The sequence below is a fragment of the Dermacentor variabilis genome, chromosome 6, assembly GCF_050947875.1.
Source record: "Dermacentor variabilis isolate Ectoservices chromosome 6, ASM5094787v1, whole genome shotgun sequence".
Classification (NCBI taxonomy): Eukaryota; Metazoa; Arthropoda; class Arachnida; order Ixodida; family Ixodidae; genus Dermacentor; species Dermacentor variabilis.
In genome coordinates this window covers 1,537,596-1,558,654 of record NC_134573.1, presented here as the reverse complement: position 1 = coordinate 1,558,654, position 21,059 = coordinate 1,537,596, and the positions used below count along the sequence as shown (strand labels likewise).

The 21,059-nt window shown below is 45.7% G+C and overlaps 1 protein-coding gene across 3 annotated transcripts in view; it reads right to left on the bottom strand.

Annotated features, from left to right (window-relative positions):
• tefu (Serine/threonine-protein kinase tefu) overlaps positions 1 to 20,823 on the bottom strand; it is a 471,138-nt gene extending 450,315 nt beyond the window's left edge. For 2 of the 3 annotated variants that reach the window (XM_075694675.1, XM_075694677.1), the window contains exons 1-4: positions 20,633 to 20,823; positions 18,572 to 18,752; positions 12,512 to 12,611; positions 9,736 to 9,867 (exon numbers count right to left, since the gene is read on the bottom strand). In XM_075694675.1, coding sequence (XP_075550790.1) covers positions 9,736 to 9,867; positions 12,512 to 12,611; positions 18,572 to 18,752; positions 20,633 to 20,638 — 419 coding nt within the window. In that variant the 5' untranslated portion in view covers positions 20,639 to 20,823. Of the gene's footprint in view, positions 1 to 9,629; positions 9,868 to 12,511; positions 12,612 to 18,571; positions 18,753 to 20,632 lie in introns of those variants that run through there. The other variant, XM_075694676.1, reaches the window with a different exon arrangement.
• Positions 20,824 to 21,059: the final 236 nt, after the last annotated feature.

The window sequence follows — 21,059 nt, the reverse complement described above, 5'->3', positions numbered from 1 at the left end:
GCGTAGCCTACTTTTGAGGGTGCAGGTTCGCCCAGTGATATGTTAGTTTCGTTACTGACAGCTTCGCTGCTTTACTCACCGTCACTACCAGGTGACATTTGGTGGAGGTGCTTTGCGTTCATGTACCAGACACCCCTACACTATCACTATCCACCCCACACTATCACTATCCACCGACAATCTGCGCAAGGCTATTGGAGTGGTCATATGGGAAAAGCTGCAGAAGTTGTATCCAAGGTCGCAGCCTCAAGTGGCCTCAGTCGTCGAAATCGTTAAAGAAGAGGTTCAGGGATCACTTGGAGTTCCTGAGGTGAAACCACAATCACCGCAGCCCCAGCCGGAAGCAATTGACCTATGCTACCGTCGTCTCCTCTCAAGGTCCCCATCCAAGACCGTGCCTGGGCCCTTTGTTGCACTAATTGTGTTGTTCACCGCCGCACCAGCCTGCACGTCTACCCGTCGCCCAGAGCACCTATGGACAAGACGGACATTTGGCGCGCCCCTGACCACCGCCCGCTCTGCTATCACTGCGGTGAAGCGGGTCACGTCTACCGACGATGCCCATATCGCAACTAGGGACTGCAAGGGCTCGCCGTCAATGCACTGTGCCCTCGGGAAGGTGAACGCCCTCATGACATCGCCGACTACCTCGCCGCTACTCAGGGAGCCCTCGAAGACCATCGCATTTGCCATCACCAGGCCGCTACCTGTTGCTGCAGCGCCATCCATACACTTCCCCAGCCCAGAGTCGGTTTCTCAGCCCATATCCGGAAAACCAAAAGCAGCAACCGATGGGGGTGCGGTTGCTGTTCGTCGAACTAACGAAGATCCTCCGCTACCAATGAAGACGCTGAAAAGACTATCTCGACAACATATCAACAAGATGCCACCGTCCAGACAAAGCTTAGAAGCAAAGAATATGCCAACAAAACAAGAACTGACGACGCAACACTTCAGCCACAGGTCAACACAACGCAGCCGCGATCTGACGCCAAGACCAAACTCCAACACACGACAAAGAACCACCAACCTCGACATGCTTCTCGATGGCCACGCAGTCACCGCCTTATAGTGGGAGTCGATTACTCCATCATGAATTGACCCATCACTGCCCAGTTGAAGAAAGCTAAGACTGCACAGGAAGCCTCTCCAATTCGAACCACGGAAGGACACCTCATAACACCGACTGGAATCTGAACGGCAAGAATTACTGTTCGTGAACGGACTTACCCTGCCACCTTCGTTATCCTCCAACAGTGTTCACGAGACACCATTCCTGGCAGGAACTTCCTGAACCAACACGGCGCAATCAACGACCTGAAGTCGAAGTCGATAACGCTGTCAGAAGATCAAGCGATACCGCCGGAGAGCTCTCGTAGTCATAAGGCCTTTAGTGTGCTCGAAGATCAAGTGAGCATCTTTATTTTATTTATTTATTTCAGAATACTATCAGTCCCTTCTTGGGATTTTTACAGGACAGGGCAAAACATACAAATACAGGTTCAGTGCTAATAATCTTTTTAAGAGTCAAAAATAAAAGCAAAACATGCAATAATAAATAAAGCTGATGATGGCACTTGGATACAATAAATACACTGAGAGGACACTGTAATATAACATTATGAGCAAGGTTATGCTGAGAGGAATGTAGGCACAGAGCTCTTAGCGAGGGCAATAAATTTGTCTATGGTGCGCTGGGCCGTGACTGATGGATGCAAGCGATTCGAATCTCGGACAACTTGTGGAAAAAAAGAGTATCGCAATGAATTACTGCGACAGAAGTATTCTTCAAGGGTGAGTGCATGCTTGTGACGTGTTAATCTTGTAGTGTTTATACGAACAAAGTTTGCGGGAGACATCTTTAATGCATTATTAAGCAGTGAACACAAAAACTTTAGATGGTGTAATTTAGCACGGCTGGACGTGTGAAGCCAAGCGTGCGTAAAAGATCTGTGGCTGAATGCATACGTCCATAGCAGTTGAAGATAAAGTGCACGGCTTTCCTTTGAACCGTTTCGACTGTTTTAACATTGTATTTAGTGTGGGGGAGCCAAGCTATGTTAGCATATTCTAAGACCGGACGGATAAAGGTGACATAAGCTAGAAGTTTTGTATCAGATGTAGAATGACGAAGGGCCCTTTAAGGAAAAATTAACTTGTTCACTGCTTTGCTAGCTATGCTTTGAACATGCGTAGTCCAGTTTAAGTCAGAAGTGATGACTACACCCAAGTATCGATATTCAGTTACACTACTGATATTCACGTTATTGCAAGAATGTACATAATCTAATTTACACTTTTTCTTTGTAATGGACATAGGGACCGTTTTCTCAAAATTAATTACCCATCTGCCATTTATTACACCACTCTGCAATTTTTCCTAGAGCATTGTTAAGTCTTTCCTGGTCATCAGTGTCTTTTATTTCTTGGTATGGCATGCAGTCATCCACGAACAGTTGCATTTTTACGTCAGTTTCATTTGATATGTTATTAATAGAAAGTAGAAACAACAGCGGGGCTAAAGCTGTACTTCGAGGTACTCCTGAAAGAACAGGTACTAACTTGGATGCATGATGGTCGTATTGCACAAATTGATAATGATCAGAGAGCTAATTATAAATCCATCGTGCCAGTGGTCCATTGCCAAATATCGTTTTAATTTTGAAGTGGAGTTTAGTATGAGAGACTCTGTCAAAAGCCTTCGATAGATCCAGGAAAAGGGCATCGATTTGCGACTGATTGTCGAGGCTTTGTGCAAAATCAAGCATAATTTTTACTAGCTGCGTAGCATTTGACAAGCCACTACGAAATCTACGTTGGCTTCTGTGGAGTATGTTATTCACTTCGACAAAATTTGTCGGAAATTTTAAAATGATGTGCTCCAGTAATTTGCAGCATGTACATGTCAGTGATATTGGTCGATAATTAGCTGCCGATAAAACATTGCCAGATTTATGCACCGGAATTATTTTCGCTAGTTTCTACTCAGCAGAAAGGCTACACTCATCGATTGATTTTTGATATATCAGGCAGAGGTATTTACTTATAGGCTCGGCATACTGCTTGAGAAATTTGTTCGGGATTCCATCTGGTTCATCACATTTCCAGGGTGTCTACCAAGTTGATATTTCCAAATTCCATGAGTTTTCCAGGTTTTTCCTGAGCGCAATTGCAAATTTCCTGGAGTGATGCAAAACTATGTTTTATGTCAAGACAGACTAAAACCATATTGCCTGATGCTGTCACTGTCTAGTAAGAACATGAAAACAATAAAAACGTGACTTAATCCAATTTGTATACTAAGGAGCAGTGTTTATGTTATTCAAAAAGAGAATAGAAGACATGGGTTAGTAAAATGTACAGCAAATAAAGTGTCTTCAAAAAAATTGCAAATGTGCTTGGACATTATCCAATACGAATAAAAAGGAGATGCATATAGAAGCAAATATTTTCACCTCAACTGTCCTGACATACTCTCAACCCGCGCACGACGCCCGAGTGTTGTGTTTCACTGCTTTAAAGAGTTTATTTTGGCTTAGATGAGGGACACCTGCATCTCGGCATCAGCCAAAACTTTATTTTTTGAGATCAAGCTCCTTCAAAACGGCGGCAGCAAGCTTCCATTCCCATTTATTCCTCAATGCGTAGGTCATTTCTCTTGTCCACCTTCCGCCACTCGTTCGCCCCAAGGACCATTTGAAGCATCTTGGTCAGCTGCACAGTCCACGACTGATTTTTCGGACTCCCTAGGGGCCGCGAAAACGTTCGAAAAATCGGCCAGTTGGAAAAAAATAAATCCGTGTCTTTTACTGCCCTTAGGAGCTCAAACCGCCACAGGCACGTTCTAAAATGCTCTGAAGGCCTGTCGGTACACATATTAGGCATATCGGCGCTCGTACTGTGACAGGAAATACCGGGTGCCTGCGTGTATAGTTAAGGAATACACACTGTGTTCCATGGCCCCTTCCCATGCTTGTTATGCTTCACTGCAATACTTTTGCGTAAGCTTCACCAAGTAACATTTCTGTAGGGAGGCAAAGCTGACTTTCAGGAATCAGCATTATGCAACCACCACGCACTGTGTTTTCCAAGTTTCTAAGCCAATCGCGAGGACCACAAAGGCAGAGTCCGTGCCATTGCTGACAGCAGCTAATTCTTTCAATAAAAAACTCGGCACCCAACGGCAAGAAGCTTCATAGCGAACGTCGAAGCAGCTAGGACTAGTGTTGCCGCAGTGGTGGCAACGGCTGCCAGCGGATCTGCGTGCGAGAGTGCCGGTTCGAGGTGGCGAAGTAATCAAAACGGCAGTGGTGGTGCCTTTGATTATTGCCGCTTCGGACCTGCGGTCATGGCAAAACGTCCGGAAATTCGGACGGCGAAGCATTCTTGCGTCGGAAATTTCACACGTTTTTGTACGTTGACTCTATGGGGTACGTGGCGGGGCCACGAAGCCGTCCAAATTATCGGGAATGCGGAAAGTCGCTCGTTGACTGTACACAGGCAACTCCTCCTGCCGACGACAGGGCATCAAAGACGGTTCATTACGATTCCCGTCTGTTACTCGATCCAGGATTACCGCAACTTTCGACCGTTTCAATAAAATTGCCGCTAATTTTCCCTGATAGAGGCCCAAATTCCCGGAGTTTTCCGTGACTTTTTCCAGACTACTCAAAATCCCTGAGAATTCCCGGTTTTCCCGGTTGGTAGACACCCTGATTTCTTATCATCCATCCCGCCTCGCTCCAGCATTGTTATTTCTGTCAGCACCGAAACACCCAATGACATAGAAGGCGTCATCGAGGGCAACCAACTTCTACTGCTTGACCGTGAAATTTGGGTTGCAAGAGGGATCGCTCGACTCCAAGGAGGGAAAGCGGAACTGATACTTATCAACTTTAGCCAGCAGTTCAAGCACACCATCAAGGGCATGACAATCGCATACCTCGAAGAAAGAGTGGAAACGAGCAATGTGGTTCTCCTCTCGGATTCTGCCACATCTACCTCGACGACCATAGTTTCCAAACCAGTCTTCGACAAAAATTCAAGTCCCCCTGAGTAAGCAGCAACAGATCAGAAGTCTTCTCCGACGATACAAAGACTGCTTTTCGACGTCATTGAGGATTCGACAAACACCAGTCACAAAGCATAGCATAATAACCGAAGAGTGCGCTCGACCACTCGGCCAGAGCCTTACCAAGTTTTGACGCGAGAATGTGAAGCTATTAGGCAACAAGCCGCCGACTGTGCGACGACATCATCCAGCAGTCGAAAATCCCGTGGGCATCTCCTGTAGTCTTGGTGAATAGAAAGGAATGAACCCTATGTTTCTGCGTCGATTATCATCGACAGAACAAGATGACGAAGAACGTATAGACCCTCCCACAGATAGACAATGCATTGGATTAGGTCTGCAACGCTAAATACTTTTCGTCGATGGACCTCAAGTCTGGCTACTGGCAAACAGAGGTCGAAGAAAGAGATTGTGAAAAGACCACCTTCATCACGCCAGACGGCCTCTATGAGTTCAAGGTGATGTCATTTGGACTGTGCTAGGTGCCTGCAATGTTCCAGCGCATGATGGACACGCTTCTAGCATGATTGAAATGACAGACCTGTCTTATTTACTTGGATGACATCGTCGTCTTCGCCGGAAATTTCGACAATCACCTTGGGTGGCTTGCAACAGTACTAGAGGCCATCAAGCCATCAGGGCTCACTCTGAAACCGGAAAAGTGCCGCTTTGATTACGATGAGCTTCTGTTCCTAGGCCACGTCATCAGCAAATCTGGAGTGCGCCCCGACCCGCAGAAGACAGCTGCCATCGCAAAGTTCTTGCAGCCCATCGACAAGAAGGCAGTGCGTAGATTCCTTGGCATGTGTGCCTACTACAGGCGCTTTGTTAAGGACTTTTCACGCATGGCTGAGCCGCTGACACATGAAACCAAATGTGACATCGAGTTGAAGTGGGAAACGCCGCACGCCAACGCATTTCAAGAACTCAAAAGATGCATGCAGTCGCCGCCAGTACTTGCGCACTTCGACCAGGACCCCGATACCGAAATCCATACTGACGCCAGTAGCCTAGGCCTCGGTGCCATCCTAGTCTAGAGGAAAGACAGACTTGAACGGGTGATAGCTTATGCGAGTCGGTCGCTGTCAAAAGGGAAAGGCAATTATTTTACGACTGAAAAGGAATGCCTTGCCATCATTTGGGCTACAGCAAACATATGCCCTTACCTATACGGCAGGCCATTCAAAGTCATCAGGCTGGTTACGCCCCCCAATGGCCTCTCCCATACTTCTCCAACTACAGCAGATTGGGATGGATTTGTTGGGACCATTTCCGACATCAACACTGGAAATAAGTGGATCGTCATGGCGACGGACTACCTCACCCGCTTCGCTGAAGCCTCGAAGAAAGAGTGGAAACCAGCAATGCGGTTCTCCTTTTGGATTCTGCCACATCTACCTCGACGACCATAGTTTCCAAACCAGTCTTCGACAAAAATCCAAGTCCCCCTGAGTAAGCAGCAACAGATCAGAAGTCTTCTCCGACTCTGCCGAAAGGACTCTGCTGAAGTGGCGAAATTCTTCGTCGAGAACATCCTGCTGCAACATGGCGCCCCAGAAGTCCTCATCACCAACAGAGGAACAGCCTTTACAGCGGAGCTCACCCAAACCATTCTGCAATACAGCTAGACAAGCCACAGCCGGACAACTGCCTACCATCCACAGAAGAATGGTCTCACGGAGCGCCTGAACAAGACCATCGCCAACATGCTAGCAATGCACATTGACATCGAGCACAAGACGTGGGACGCGGTTTTGCCGTACGTAACCTTTGATTACAACACGGCAGTGCAAGAAACAACACAGATCACGCCATTCAAGCTGGTTTACGGCAGGAATCCAACGACTGCTCTTGATACCATGCTGCCGGAAGTCTGCGACGAAGAGAATCTTGACGTTGCCACCTATCTCCAGCGCGCTGAAGAAGCCCAACAGCTTGCCCACCTACCGATAAAAGCGAGATAATAGCAAACAAGATAATAGCGGCGTAAAAGCTTCTTGCTTTTACGCCGCTATTTCAGACTCGACAAGATCATCCGACATATTGGCGCACTCGAATACGAGGTTGTGCCACATGGCATTTCGCAATCACAACGCTGCCATTCACAGCAAGGAGCAGTGAACGCAGCCTCCATGAAGGTTGCTTGCTGCGGGGCTCCATAGTTGTGATCCCAAAATCTCTGCAAGGCAGAGTCTTGGCTCTTCGTCATGCTGGGCATCCTGGCATTGAGAAAAGCAAGTTGATACCATCGACAGAAACTCAAGAAACAAGGAGGCCGCGAGAAAGACGAAGTTCCTGGGCTCTCGGTGCCATGTGTGAGCATCTTTCTGGAAGTATGGCTCCAGTGTCAATGCCGTGTATATAGTGCCTCTTGTCTGCATCTTTCAACATGTGACAATATGGCAAATAATCAACAAACATTTGCAGAGATTAGACTTTCGTGACCACCTGAAAAGAAAACCACCATCTATAAAAATAAATGTCTAAACAAAATCCGCACATGCTTTCCATAGAATAATGTTTTGGAACATTTTTCTCGCATAACAGTTCAGTGGGCACAAAATAAAAAGGTTAGTGTTATTGGTGCCTGTGTCTAGCCAAGTAACAGATTTCGTACTTCATGAGGCCACAGTGCATAGCTGGTGGCAAATGCTCATTTTACATTCCGACTCTGCCTTCCAGATAGCATAACTGGCAGTTTCTAGATATTAGTGGGTTGCTGTTGAAGTTGTGTCTTCATTATCTTCTCTGCTGAGACCCAGCAGCTGCTGGAGAAGATCAACTATGAAGGGGCCAAAGTTAGGGCCTCTTTGAAACTGCAACTGTTCCAAGCAGAGTTGAACCTCGCAATAACGAAATCGGTGGGGAACGCAAAATAATTCGCATTCATGTGAATTTTGTCGATGCGAAATGACACAGCACAGATAGGTAATGCATCGCAGAATAAAACTTTACATCAAAATTTCGTTAGCTTACTTTGGCAAGCTTTTCTCGAGGATATAGAACTGCACTGCCAAAAGTACAAAGTGTGCTGCATGTGTCGATCAGCAGTGGCAGCACTGCTATGGAGCAGTATTCTCGGCCAATTGCTTTTGGAGACACGATGACATTTGCGACAGTTCGCGTAACTCGGCACAGCACTCCACGTAAGCATTTCTACAGCGCACGCTGTCGCCCGTAGATGCCGACGCATCCAGTGCTGAGCGCGAAAGTGATTGCGTGTCGTACACCCGAAGGGAATCGATCGAGATTACGGCCTCTTCAAGCAAATCTACGTCCGGCGCCAAATCCGCACATAATGCCTGATGGGTTTCACTGAAACCAGCGTTCTTAAAACAAGGCATACATATTCCCGGAGAATCATTCAGTCATGGCTCAATGTATGGCACTCCATGCTGCGACTGCCATCGCCAGTGCCACAAACAATTCCACGTCGGCGGGATGTGGATTTCCTCGTTTTTCCTGCATTTTGCTTGCATCGTCCCCTGCTGGTAGCAACATGCGTGCCGCTTTGAACGAGTGCTCATCAAACAATATGGCGGCCATGACGTGTTTCCAGTGCACTCAATCACTCCCGGCACTTAGCTGTTTTTGTAAACAAAAATGGAGCCGCCCGTGGAGGTGTAATGTGGTGGTATTTTATGCAAGTTTAGTGCAAAGCAATTGCATTTGAGCACATCTTAGAGCCTGCTAGCATTGTGCAAGTAGGCAATATGTGGGGTTATGTTTAGGCAAATTTCATTGATGCGTGATAGTACAGCGACATTTTCTATGAAATGCATTGAATTGTATGGGCGTTTGCCGGGGATATGAAAATATTTTGTTTCAAGAATTTCGTTGTTTTGTTATCGCGAGTTTCGACTGTATAGTAAGAATGCCCTGTCCTGCATATTAGAAAAGTGAAGTTCAGCTGCCACCATTTTCTTACTAAAATTCACAACTGTAAGATTGTCAACCTGATGATTTAATAGCATTGTGCTATTTACTGTTAGTGTTCTGATCATGCAACTTTGATGTGGGTTCACTGTAATCAAGATCCACACGCATTATTTATTTATTTATTTATTTATTTATTTGAAGCTGTGAAAGGAAAATTGTCACAACTTACACATCTTGGATCACTAAAGGTTGCATCAACAATCACAATTTTGCTGCAGAAAGAAATCCAAAACTGATTTTCAAATTCTCTCCCATGTCAACCAAATGGAAAGTGGGATATACCTGATCAACCAATTCAATGTGTTGTTGAAATCGGCAATCAAAATCAAAGTGATCAATTTGAATAGATGCAGTAACAAAAGAGCTCAGCGACAACTATTTTTCATCCCTATTCTTTGCCGCTGTTTTGCAGGTACTTCTTGCAAATTAAAATATGTAACACACTATTAAAAGTTTGCAAATTTTCAGCGAGTTCTTTAGATTCATAAACTTGCATGACTGAAATCTAATAACTGGTACCGGAACAAAATCATCTGCCTCAAGTGCAGTGCACAGAGATGAGGCATGGGCATTTCACGAACTGACCAGGTGAGAATCGCTGCTGGCAAAAGCACTTTACCTAGCTCCGCAAGGTAACCAACCCTGCAGTGCAAGTCGGAAGTGTGGCACCCTGTAAAGACGTGCACCGGGCGCCATGTGAGGCCACCTGTTTGGCTGGCACTCACCGGGCTTGCGAGTCCCACCACAGCTCCACACACTGCACGGCAGCCACGGGGTGGCCGCAGAACTCGGCAGCCTGAGCCGCCTGCAGGAAGTTGAGGCGGCTGAGCCGCAGGCCCTCCCACAGCGTCCTGGCCCTGCGACAGGCCGCCCCTCCACAGCTTCGCATACACACGGCCAATTTCGAAATGCAAAGTGCATGCGCATCAGGCCCCACAGAACAGATCTCATCTTTGATTTCTTGAAAGGCAGAAAATAATTTTATATATTGCCACTAGGTGCCACTATAAGCTGGTGGGCTAGTGCATGCTCTCCAAGATTCGCACCACCTTACTGAGGTTGCCATTTTGCTGTTGCATTGCCAGGCCTCAATACAGTAATTTACAACAAACTGGTGGAGGTATCAGCATTAAGTACTAGAAGAATATCTAAACCAAACATTATTTTTTTTTAAGATGCATTATTAGCATTACACTGTTTTCATCCATAACCACATCCCTTACAGCTAGTACTGCTTGTTGGAGAAATACTACTCTCATCTTTTATTTATTCGCCACTTACAAAACTGAGCAAAAAACATTGTTACCAACACCAGTTTTTACTTTTACGCTGCCTGTTAAAGCAACATTCTTGCGATCAGGGCTTGTTGTTGGTGATTCGTGAGTCATTCACGCACGATACAGACAACACAAAGAGAAATGGGTGCTTACTTTCACCATATTTTATTCCAATGATATTGCACAGCACAATCTTATGACAAACTTGTTCAGCAATCCACCTCCCAATTTCGTTTTATAAACTTTGAAGGGAATCAAGCTGTGCGAAAAAATATCACAGTTTTGCCACAGGGCAAAGCAATGAATGTGATTGGAACATGTTAGAACGTCACACGAAGTGTAAGACTCATAGCTGCCAAGGAAGTATGAACTGAAGTAAATGTAAGCTAAGTAAAAACGAGCTGTTATGCTAGGGGTCCTCTGTTTGAATCCTGCCATCAGACAAGCTTGTTTATGTTTATCAATTAAAGCCAATGTCTTGCTTAGAGACTTTACCACCACTTTTCTGTGTCGGGTAAACCTCTTTCCTGGGCCGGAGGCAGTGCACAGCTGCACCAATAAAATTTGCAGGTTCGAGCTGCATTATCCTGCTCACTTGCCTTTGGTCACTTAATTATAGATGCTCATCGGAAAATAAAAGCTCGCAGTTTCAGGCTAAAATTTTACCTTTGGCTGCGTACTAGTATCATGACGTGCCGTAAAATAAAAAAATTATAATAATTTAAGCTTTCTTTTCGAAACAGCAATAGAAAAAAAGACAAACAATACCTGCATGGCAAAATTACCCACCTTAGATAGCACTGTGAGGGAACAAAGCACTTGGCACATTCCTCGCTAATTGCGAACATTGCCTCGTGCCCATGGTAAGATGGCAGTGGCCTCGCTTCACTTTGTGTGTGGCAACGCAGCAACAAATCTAGGCATTAAGTTTAACACAAAGAGATTGGGAATTTTGACTTTTAATGAAGAGATGAGTGATTACGTAGTGTCGATGCAACAGCAAGTCACGCCCATAGTCGAGCAATATAAATACCTTGGCGTATACATAAACGAAGCAAAGACTTACTCAAGTACCCACCAAGATAACGAAGCATCGATCACTTAGGGGCCACAATAAATATGAGGTGTTGCGTGAAATCTATAAAGGTGCAATGGGGTGCCAGCGCTAACGTTTGTGAATGCCATTCTGTGCTTCAAATTGGATAACTTGTCGGGATTGGAAGTTTACCAAAGATCGGTAGGCCAGCCAGATTTGGGAGTCCACGGAAAAACCACAAATCAAGCAGTGCAGGGTGATATGAGTTGGACCTTTTTTGAAGTCAGAGAAGCACAGAGCAAAATTAGCTTTGAAGAAAGACTCAAGAACATTGATCAAAATAAATATGTACAGAAGCATCTGTACCCGAAAAGTGTGGACACACAATGGTGGAAGAGGTCAAGAAAGTTGGCACCCAAGCACAGGGTAACTGATAGTATAAATGGACAACCACCAGTCATCAAAAAGAAAGCAAGAGAAACAGAAACAGCCAATTGGATGCAAGGAATGAAACAATAAAGACCATGGAGATTTACAAGAATTTACAAGAATTTACAAGAATTTACAAGAATTACAAAAACATACCAGAGCAAATACTTGCAACAAGATGAGGCATGTGAATGTCGCAGCAAAAATCTGGGGACCACTCGGCAGCACAGCCCGATGGAATGCGAACCCAGCGAGTCCAGCAGAGAGCACGCACCTTCCAGAAGCACTTGAATTTAAAGTGGATGGAAGCATCAACTGGTCAGCAGTAAAGATAAGCAAGAGACATTTAAAGAATTGATGGGGAAAAAAAAAGCAGGTAAGAGATTGGTACAACCAGACCTGTAATAGGCATAGGTAGTGGTACAAGGCAGATAGAAAAGTTTTAAGGAAGAGAAACAAAGATTAAGGAAGTGTGCACAAAAATGCTAGAATGAAAAGCCTGTACAGTGCATGCCTGATTACCACAGACAGGCTGGTGACTATTAGTCACCACACCGTTTCAAAGGGGATGCCCTAAATCAATGCAAATTGAGTTTACCAATTAATCACTTGACTAATGTCCCACATGCACAAACAGCAGCAAGATTCCATTGTTTACTAAGGCATGCTGGGTGGTCACACGCTAAGAAAAAATATGCATATCAAAGTGGGCAAAGCAGCCTTTAATTTTGCAGCCTGTGAGAAAGAGATGCCACTCACTTTGCATCTCGGCGAACCACCATGCGTTCTACAGCTGACATCATAACAGCCACAGATGACCGACAGCAGTAGACCAGGCCGCTGGTCAACTCGGTGCTCACTGCGTGAATAGTACAAACTGCCATCAGCCACAGCAAAGAAAAATCTTGTGGCAATTATGAATGCTTCAACATGGTGGACAGCGCATACAATAGGACAGACAAAAAGGATAGATGTTCTGGGTTGTTTTACACTTGTTAACTATACATTCTCCTTTAGGGCACACAAAACATACATCACAGAGAGAACACGACACACACAAGTGCTTGTGTATGCGGCATTCATTCTGTGGCGTCTGTTGTTTTTTGCGCCGTAAAGAAGAATGTATGGGTGTGTACGGTTAAGAATGCTGGTGCATGTCTGCGGATCCCTTTTAATATTGCTGAAAAATATTAATTTTTGGTTGTCTGGGTCCCCAGGACCACAAAACCAATATGCAAACACATAAATAAAACACACACACACAAAAGCACAGTGGGCATTGACAAAATGTTATTACTGAGCAGTTTTGGTGCAGTTATTTTAGGGAAAAGAAGCTAAAATATGCTTCATTGTTCAATAATGATGAAATTTTAGGTTTTCTTGCTCCACGTATGTAAAAGTCACAATTTTCAAAATTTCCCAGCACGTTGCCACAATTAGGCAGCAAGTGTGCTAAATATAATTGCCAAGAGCGACCAGCAATGCTTAAGTAAAGGCATGTCTATAAAAATGTAATATCTTGTGAATAAATTTAATAGAAAGGCCATCTTCTATTTTCTTTAGACTCTCCAGAACAAAAGCCAAGCATGTGTCCTACCTCAATCTGTAAAAACACGTTACAATATTTTTGTGAGATCAGAGTTATAAAGAAAGAAATGGGACCAAATTGACGTCAACTCCCTAACGACGGAAATGAGTGAGCATGTAGCTATAGTTGCCAGGGTCATTATTTTTAGGCAGTAAATGTGTTCCGTTGTGGTCAGGACCGAAAAAAAAAAACAAAAAAAGAAACAAAGAGTCGATTTTGAAGTTCAAATTATTAATACATTCTCTCATGTAAATCACAAAAACTTCAACCTGGGCCCCGGCTACTCATCACGCTGTGATGCTCAATGGGGCCAGCTTTCAGCATTTTGCGCATATCTTGCACAAAACATCTTGCAGAAAGCAGGAGGGCGGAGATCTTATACCGGATCTTTATCGCTGCCCATGGCATGGCAGTCGTCTGATTACAAAGACTGCAGTAGAAGGCAGTGCTGCACACTGCAGCCCCACCCTGCTGGTCCGCAGCTGTATGAAAGGAAAAATACAAAAGAAAAAAAAAACAGCTCTACACAGTTCTGAAAGGCTGACGTCATAACAGAACGCCAGCTTCCACGACCAATCCTCGTAGACTACACGGCAGTCCTCCGCTGAACAACCTATGTGAGCATATATATGCGTTGTGTACTCCACAGAGAGTGGTGGCTGAGTGGTACGCTCGCTGAGTACAGCGAGCGTTTTACACTGATTATCTGAATAGGCGTAATGCAATAAGATTTAATTACAAAAGTGATAATCATCGCACGGGTTGTTGTCATCATCTTCGAGCTGCCACTCAAAAACACAAGGTGCATCTGGTCGGCCCCGGGCGTGAAATGGAGCCATCCCGGCAACTCGAAGAGCAGAAAAGATGAGGGGTTTGTAATGTGGCTTCAAGTGGCTAGCATGTGCTTTCCCACGACCCCCGACAACAAAGGTTCAGTGATGGTGTGACGGGCTCAACGATATAGCTCCCAGGCGACGTGGCGTTGATAATACACTATGACTATGGTACTGTGCAAATAGTTTAGAAGAACAGGGATGGAAGCGGCCAAGGAAGTTTTGGAGCAGCTCAGGGAGCATCAAATTTGGCACTTTGGAGCAAGTTTGGAGCATGAATTGTTCATTTTGGAACGGTAAATACATGTCTTGGAGCAGTTTGTTGAAGGTCAAACCCGCAAAGGGCGTACAAATTAGCGGATCTCTTACGCATGTAGGGCCCCCCCTATCTTACGCATGTAGGGGCCCCATACCATGGCAAGGTAGCCTAGCCGCCTGCGGGATTATCCTACTGAGCTATGTCTTATGCTCGGTTGCGGCAGCCGAACGTTTAAATCCCCCCCTCACCTGTTACTTTTTTTTTCCCGATGGTGTATCTGCGTATGACATCCTCCAGTACACTACATCTGCAGGCTTGGAGTGGTGCCTGACACCGGCGAAAGATGCCGAGAGCAAGTGGGGCTATACTAATCCAGGTACAACCAAATTAGGAAGGCCCACAAAGCTTGAACAAAGACACTCCCTCACCAGAACAGGAATTGGCCTCCCTGGTGCAGTATTCGGAAACAACCTCCCTAATGAAATGATTTCCTCAATGAAATGACCCTCAGTCCCCAGCGGCTGTGGAGCACCTGACCAAGGCGGCGGTCAGACTTGCAACGCAGCAGAGGGTGCTAAGAATACCTGGGTCCGGACAGGCCGCGAATGGAAATTGACCCTTGCAACATTTAACACGCGAACCATCTCGAGAGAGGCTAGCTTAGCAGGACTCTTTGAGGAATTATCACACATTGTTACGGATATTATCGGCCTTAGTGAGATTAGAAGAACTGGTGAGGCTTACACACTGCTGAATAATGGCCATGTCCTCTGCTATAGAGGTCTCCTGGATAAGAAGCAATACAGGGTGATGATTAAAATTTATTGGCGCAAGCGACCAATAGGATTCCTAATCCATAAGGACATAGCGGGCAACATTGACGAATTCTACAGCATAAACGAGAAGGTAGCAGTAGTTGTAGCAGTTCCTGAGGTAGTCCATGGTGCAGGACGAATTGACTAAGCAGGAAAGAAGCAACATCACGCGCTGTAGCTGCGGGAAGGGTGGCAGTTTTGGTGCATCGTGCAAGGTGGTCGACTGCCACAATGGCCCAGTGGTTTCCAGCCGATGTCACGGGAAGGGGCCCATACAAATCGATGCCAACCGGCCCAGACGGCCGGGTAGGGCAAGGTAAAGGTTGCACAAAGGCTGGCGAGAGGTGGGCTGAAGATTTCTGGCGATGAAATTCCGGGTAAGAGTTGACAAACTTCTGAACGTAGCTGTACATTCCTCACTAGTAGTACCGCTGAAGAAGGCGCTGGTATGTTTTGGAAACTCCCCAGTGTGCACACTATAAATCTGTGAGGAGAAGACTGCTGAGCTGTTGCTGCTTACTCATGGGGAGACTTGGATTTATGTCGAAGTCAGGCTCGGGAACTATGGTTGTCGGGGCAGATGCGGCAGAATTTGAGAGGACAAACGCATTGCTGGTTTCCACAATTTCGTTGATGTGCGCGATTGTTGTGCCCTTGGTGATGTGCTTGAACTCTTGGATGAAGTTGGTTAGCATCACTTCCGCTTTTCCTCCGTGGAGTCGAGCAATCCTTCTCGTGACACAAATTTCACAGTCGAACAGGAGATGTTGGTCGCCTTTGATGACGCCTTCTACGTCAGCGGGTGTTTCGGTGCCGACGGAAATAACTATGCTGGTGCGAGGCGGAATGCTCACTTGATCTTCGAGCACACTAAAGGCCTCGTGACTACGAGAGCTCTCCGGCGGTGTCGCTTGATCTTCTCACGGCGTCATCAACTTCGACTTCAGGTCGATGATTGCGCCGTGTTGGTTCAGCAAGTCCCTGCCGAGAATGACGTCTCGTGAGCACTGTTGGAGGATAACGAAGGTGGCAGGGTAAGTCCGGTCACGAACAGTAATTCTTGTCGTTCTGATTCCTGTCGGCGTTGTGAGCTGTCATCATCATCGTCATCATCATCATCATCATTTCTTGGTCCTTAAAGACCCCTCTTTACATAAGGGGGGGGGGGGACATTGAACACAACGTAGGTCACTGTCAAACGTTGTCACAATCGGTGATCAGCAGGATATATACAGAAGAAAAAGTACAAAAACCCTTTAAATAAGCATTAACAAGTATAAAAATAGCAAACAGTAAAGTATAAACACAGGCAAACAGAAGCCAGCAAGAATTTTCACATCATGTTTTCAAATAGAATGACAGCAACTGTGGAACTTATATGCATCGTGTTCTATTACAATATGGTCTGGTAATGAATTCTATTCTTCAATTGCATGAGGCAGGAATGACTTGTTAAATGCATTAGAGGCGCCGTGCAGACATAGAATGCTCATGGAGTTGAAAATACGGCGTGATGTTCAAAGAGGTGGAACCAGAAGAGAGTCCCGAAGCGAAGCAAAACAGAAGTATAGCTTATGAAATAATGACAAACGGTCCTCCTGTGGTCCGAATTTGAGAGCCTTCCCATGGAGTCTTAGCTTTCTTCAACTGGGCAGCGACGGGTCCACTCATGATGGAGTAATCAGCTCCTGACGGAGTAATCGGCTCCTACTAAGGCGGTGACTGCGTGGCAGTCGAGAAGCACATCAAGGTCGGTGGTTCTTTGTCATGTGTTGCAGTTTGGTCTTGGCATCAGATCATGGCTATGTCGCATTGACCTGTGGCTGAAGTGTCGCATCGTCAGGTCTTGTTTTGACGGGACATTCTTTGCTCCTAGGCTTTGTTGGGATAGCGGCGTCTTGTTGATATGTCAGAGAGATAGTCTTTTTGGCGTCTTCATTGGTGGCGGAGGATCTTCGCCGGTTTGATGAACAGCAACCGCACCTCCGTCGGTTGCTGCTTTTAGTTTTCCGGATATGGGCTGAGGGACCGGCCCTGGGCTGAGGCAGTGTATGGACGGCGCTGCAATGACAGGTAGCGGCCTGGTGACGGCAAATGGGATGGTCGTCGAGGGCTCCACTGAGTAGTGGCGAGGTAGTCGGCGATGTCACAAGGGCGTTCACCTTCCTGAGGGCGCGGTGTGTTGACGGCAAGCCCTTGCACTCCCAAGTCGCGGTATGGGCATCGGTGGTACACATGGCCGGGGGCGTGCCAAATGTCTGCCTCCCTCGGGGTGTTTCCTTGGCCAACAGGTGGGCAGGGTGTCTTGGCCACAATCTTCTTGGCCGTCTCAGGTAGAAGTCCATGCTCAGGGGGCAGCTGTTGCAGTCAGCGGCTTGCTCTATGATCCGGGACGACGTTGGTGTTGTCTTTGCAGTCCAGGCTTGGATCACATCTTGTCAGGGGGCATCCGGTACATAGATGAACTAGCACTTCCACCAGATGTCACATGGTAGTGACGGTGAAGAAAGCAGAAAAATTGAGTGGTGAAACTAGTGTTTTATTGGGCGAACCTGTGCTCTCAAAAACAGGCTACGCTCAAAGCACAACGATAGCGCCAAATACAGTTGGCAATAGGCGAAAATCTGATCAGCGGGTCAAGCATCTCGGCTTTCATACACGAGCCATCGAACGTTTCAGAGTAATCGATGGTGCCCACGTATCTTCCAAAAAGTACTACACCATTATCATCGCGCATACATGCAATCAGAATACACAAGGTTCGATGACAACAAACAGCAGATCTATAACATTCCAGAAACTTCCAATACATGCAGGCGCGTCCTGCACTGAGCAATAACATTTGTTAGATGATGAAACGCGGTTATTTGATAAACAAGTACATGTGCCAATATACTCTTCTGCTTAACACAGATGTATTGCAGCAAAGCCAAGATAAAACAAAAAAGAAGAAAAGAAGAACAGCCGTCGTTGTGCAACACATTCTTCCTGCTAAGAAATTGGGTGTGCATTAGATTTCTACTTTGTTTAGGAGCTTTATTGTCATTTATAAATTAGTTTTCTATATTGTACACATAGAAAGTGGGTGTACATATGATTTGAGGGCATGTTAGAATTGCGAAAATGCTGTCAAATGAATCCGGAATTTGGCATTTTTTCTGCATCTATTCAACCAGCTGGAATATTCTACCGTCGGGGAAGTCGACTGTACGGTGTATATCCATCAGAAGTTCACCTCCCAATCGGTGTCACTTTCGCTTCTATCCCCCCCGCCTGCCGCCAGTTTAGAAGAAAGTCGCAACTACTTGTGGTATGACAACATACCTGGCTCGGGGATGATGGTCGACTGGCTTCTTTTGGAGGAGCCATCATCCTTGACCTGTGCTTGGGCGTGGCGTTCCAGAAAGATGGCCATGCCCGACACGACTGCACTCCAGTGGCTGCTGCCCTCATCTGCCGACAGTGTCTCTACCACTAGCGGAAAGAGCAGCTCGCACAGGTCCACCTGGTCACAACATTTGTCGGGAAGGGTGGTGAATTTGGGCTTGCTGGAACACGGTCGAGCACAGGGAAACATGAGCTCGGCAAAAAAATGAACACACAGGCACTACTAACAACAGTGATCTTTAATTCCATCAACAAGCCAAACAAAATTACCGTCACTGAATGATGTCATAGATCATGTGGATCACTTTACAATAAAAAAAAACTAAGAAAACGAACAAAAAGGGCACCCGAAAGAACTCCGAAAAGTCAAACCGTCATGGCATTCACAGAAAATTCAATTCCTAGTCAGTCAAGTTTAGGGAAGTTTTACCGATACACACGTCACCAAAACAGTAAACTTGCACAGCTTTAATTATCAGGCAAGTGACTTCACATTTTTTCTGCCTACGATAACTGTTTTATCAAAAAGGGGTTCGCGCCCACACCTTTGGCAATATAGTGCAAGAAAATCATCAGGTGGGATTTTAATAGCCTCATTGCTATGCTCTCTGAGCCACTAATTTATGTAATGTCCCATTTGTCCATCTGGTTACAGGACAATACCATCGATGACACACATTTTGCACTCAGCAAATGTTTTTCTGCACTTTATTCTTTTTGACAACTAGCCTTCACGTTCATTGCAGATTTTTTACACGAACTGCCCAGTTTACTGGGTGCTGAAATAACAACTTGAACTCATGCAGCAAGTTTGTTAAGCTGTGAGATACGTTGTAGGTGTAATGCTGAATTTTGTTCTCAAAAGTCGGGCAAGCTTCTGCGTTAGGCCCACTATAACTTGCATTTAGACGGCGGGGTAATCCTTCTGCTACAGAAAGCGTCAAGTCAGATGGATAGCCAGCTTCTAGGAGCCATGAGGCTTGCTGATTGGAACTTGCCTCCTTTAAATGTTGGAAGGACTTAATAAGTGCATTATCAAAGCACATCTTAGTAATGCCCCTTTCATATAGCTTAGAATGATTGGAATGAAAGGCGAGAGCTCCTTATTTTATCTGGGCTTAAACACCAGCTAGTAACATGATCAGTGAACACAAATGAAAGGTATCTGTATAGCGCAACAAAACAAGGACACAAGAAGAAACGAAGATGCCGACAAGCGGTGGTCCGTGTTTTGTTTCACTATACAGATACCTTTCAATGATGACCGACCAACAAGCCCATATCACCACCCTCAGTGAACACAAATTTAACATCTAAGAATCTGATTATATATCTAATTACATTTCAACTATCAATACGAGGAGACAAAGGCAATTGCACATGATCGATGAAATGGTGTCACAAACACGTTGCAAACACATATGAATGCAGTGTTGCATGCACACATGCACACACACCTGTGCAGTAGTGATCATGCCCCACCATGGTGCATAAAGTGGTCGGAGCAGAACTATAAATCAAGCCAATGGTTTTGCTTCGGCCTCATCTAGTGCACCATCCAAGTGTGAGGTCTGCGATGCCACCATTCTTCACATAACAAAATGCCTAGTAGCTGCCAGAGTGCTGTTCATTCTGCGCAGTAGTTGCTTCGCATGCTGCAACGTGCCAACGTGTCGGGCCTTGCATACTCTGTTCAACACCTATCTAAGGAGCTCTGGCGCAATGCAAAACATTTTTACTGTGTTAGATGCTTCGCCCTTCGGATGACACAACCCCTTCTTTTATTTCAGCCTACCGGATAACTTAATCAGTACCATCATCCCTGACGAGGTGGGCTGTACAGACTAATTCCATCTGTTGTATCACCTGCCATGTGCCTTGCTCAACATTAAGCCTGCTGTGAAGCTCCTTACAGCATTTATTTCTGCTAGCATCCGCCATTCGTGAGCTGATACCAGAAGTGCCAAGCCCGAGCTGTGCAAAGAGAAAGTCACTAACCGCCATCGCACAGAGAGGCAGCAGAGCCCACAAGACATGGTCCTCGCAGCACCGAATCAATGCGCAGACCAGATTGGTGATCCAGTCAGCATGGTCGCAGGTCACCCCAGGTGCCCACAACTCCAAATTGGACAGGTCGGTTGCACCGAACGGGCCCTCCAGTGGGCAAACCTGTAGGTCCAATTAGTACTCACATGCTTAAATGGAGACAATGCAATGGTGGATGGCATAGCATTATTTATCTATTTATTTATCACTTTACCCACAGCACCACGAATGGCACTACAGTGGGGGGAATACAGTACAAGGAAGGGGAAAAAAATACATGTGAATTGTCATGTGCACAAAAAATTGCGATAACACACACACACATAAAAATAAACTCTGCAAGAATAAAGCATAGGAATAGAAAGCAATAATTTTAGCA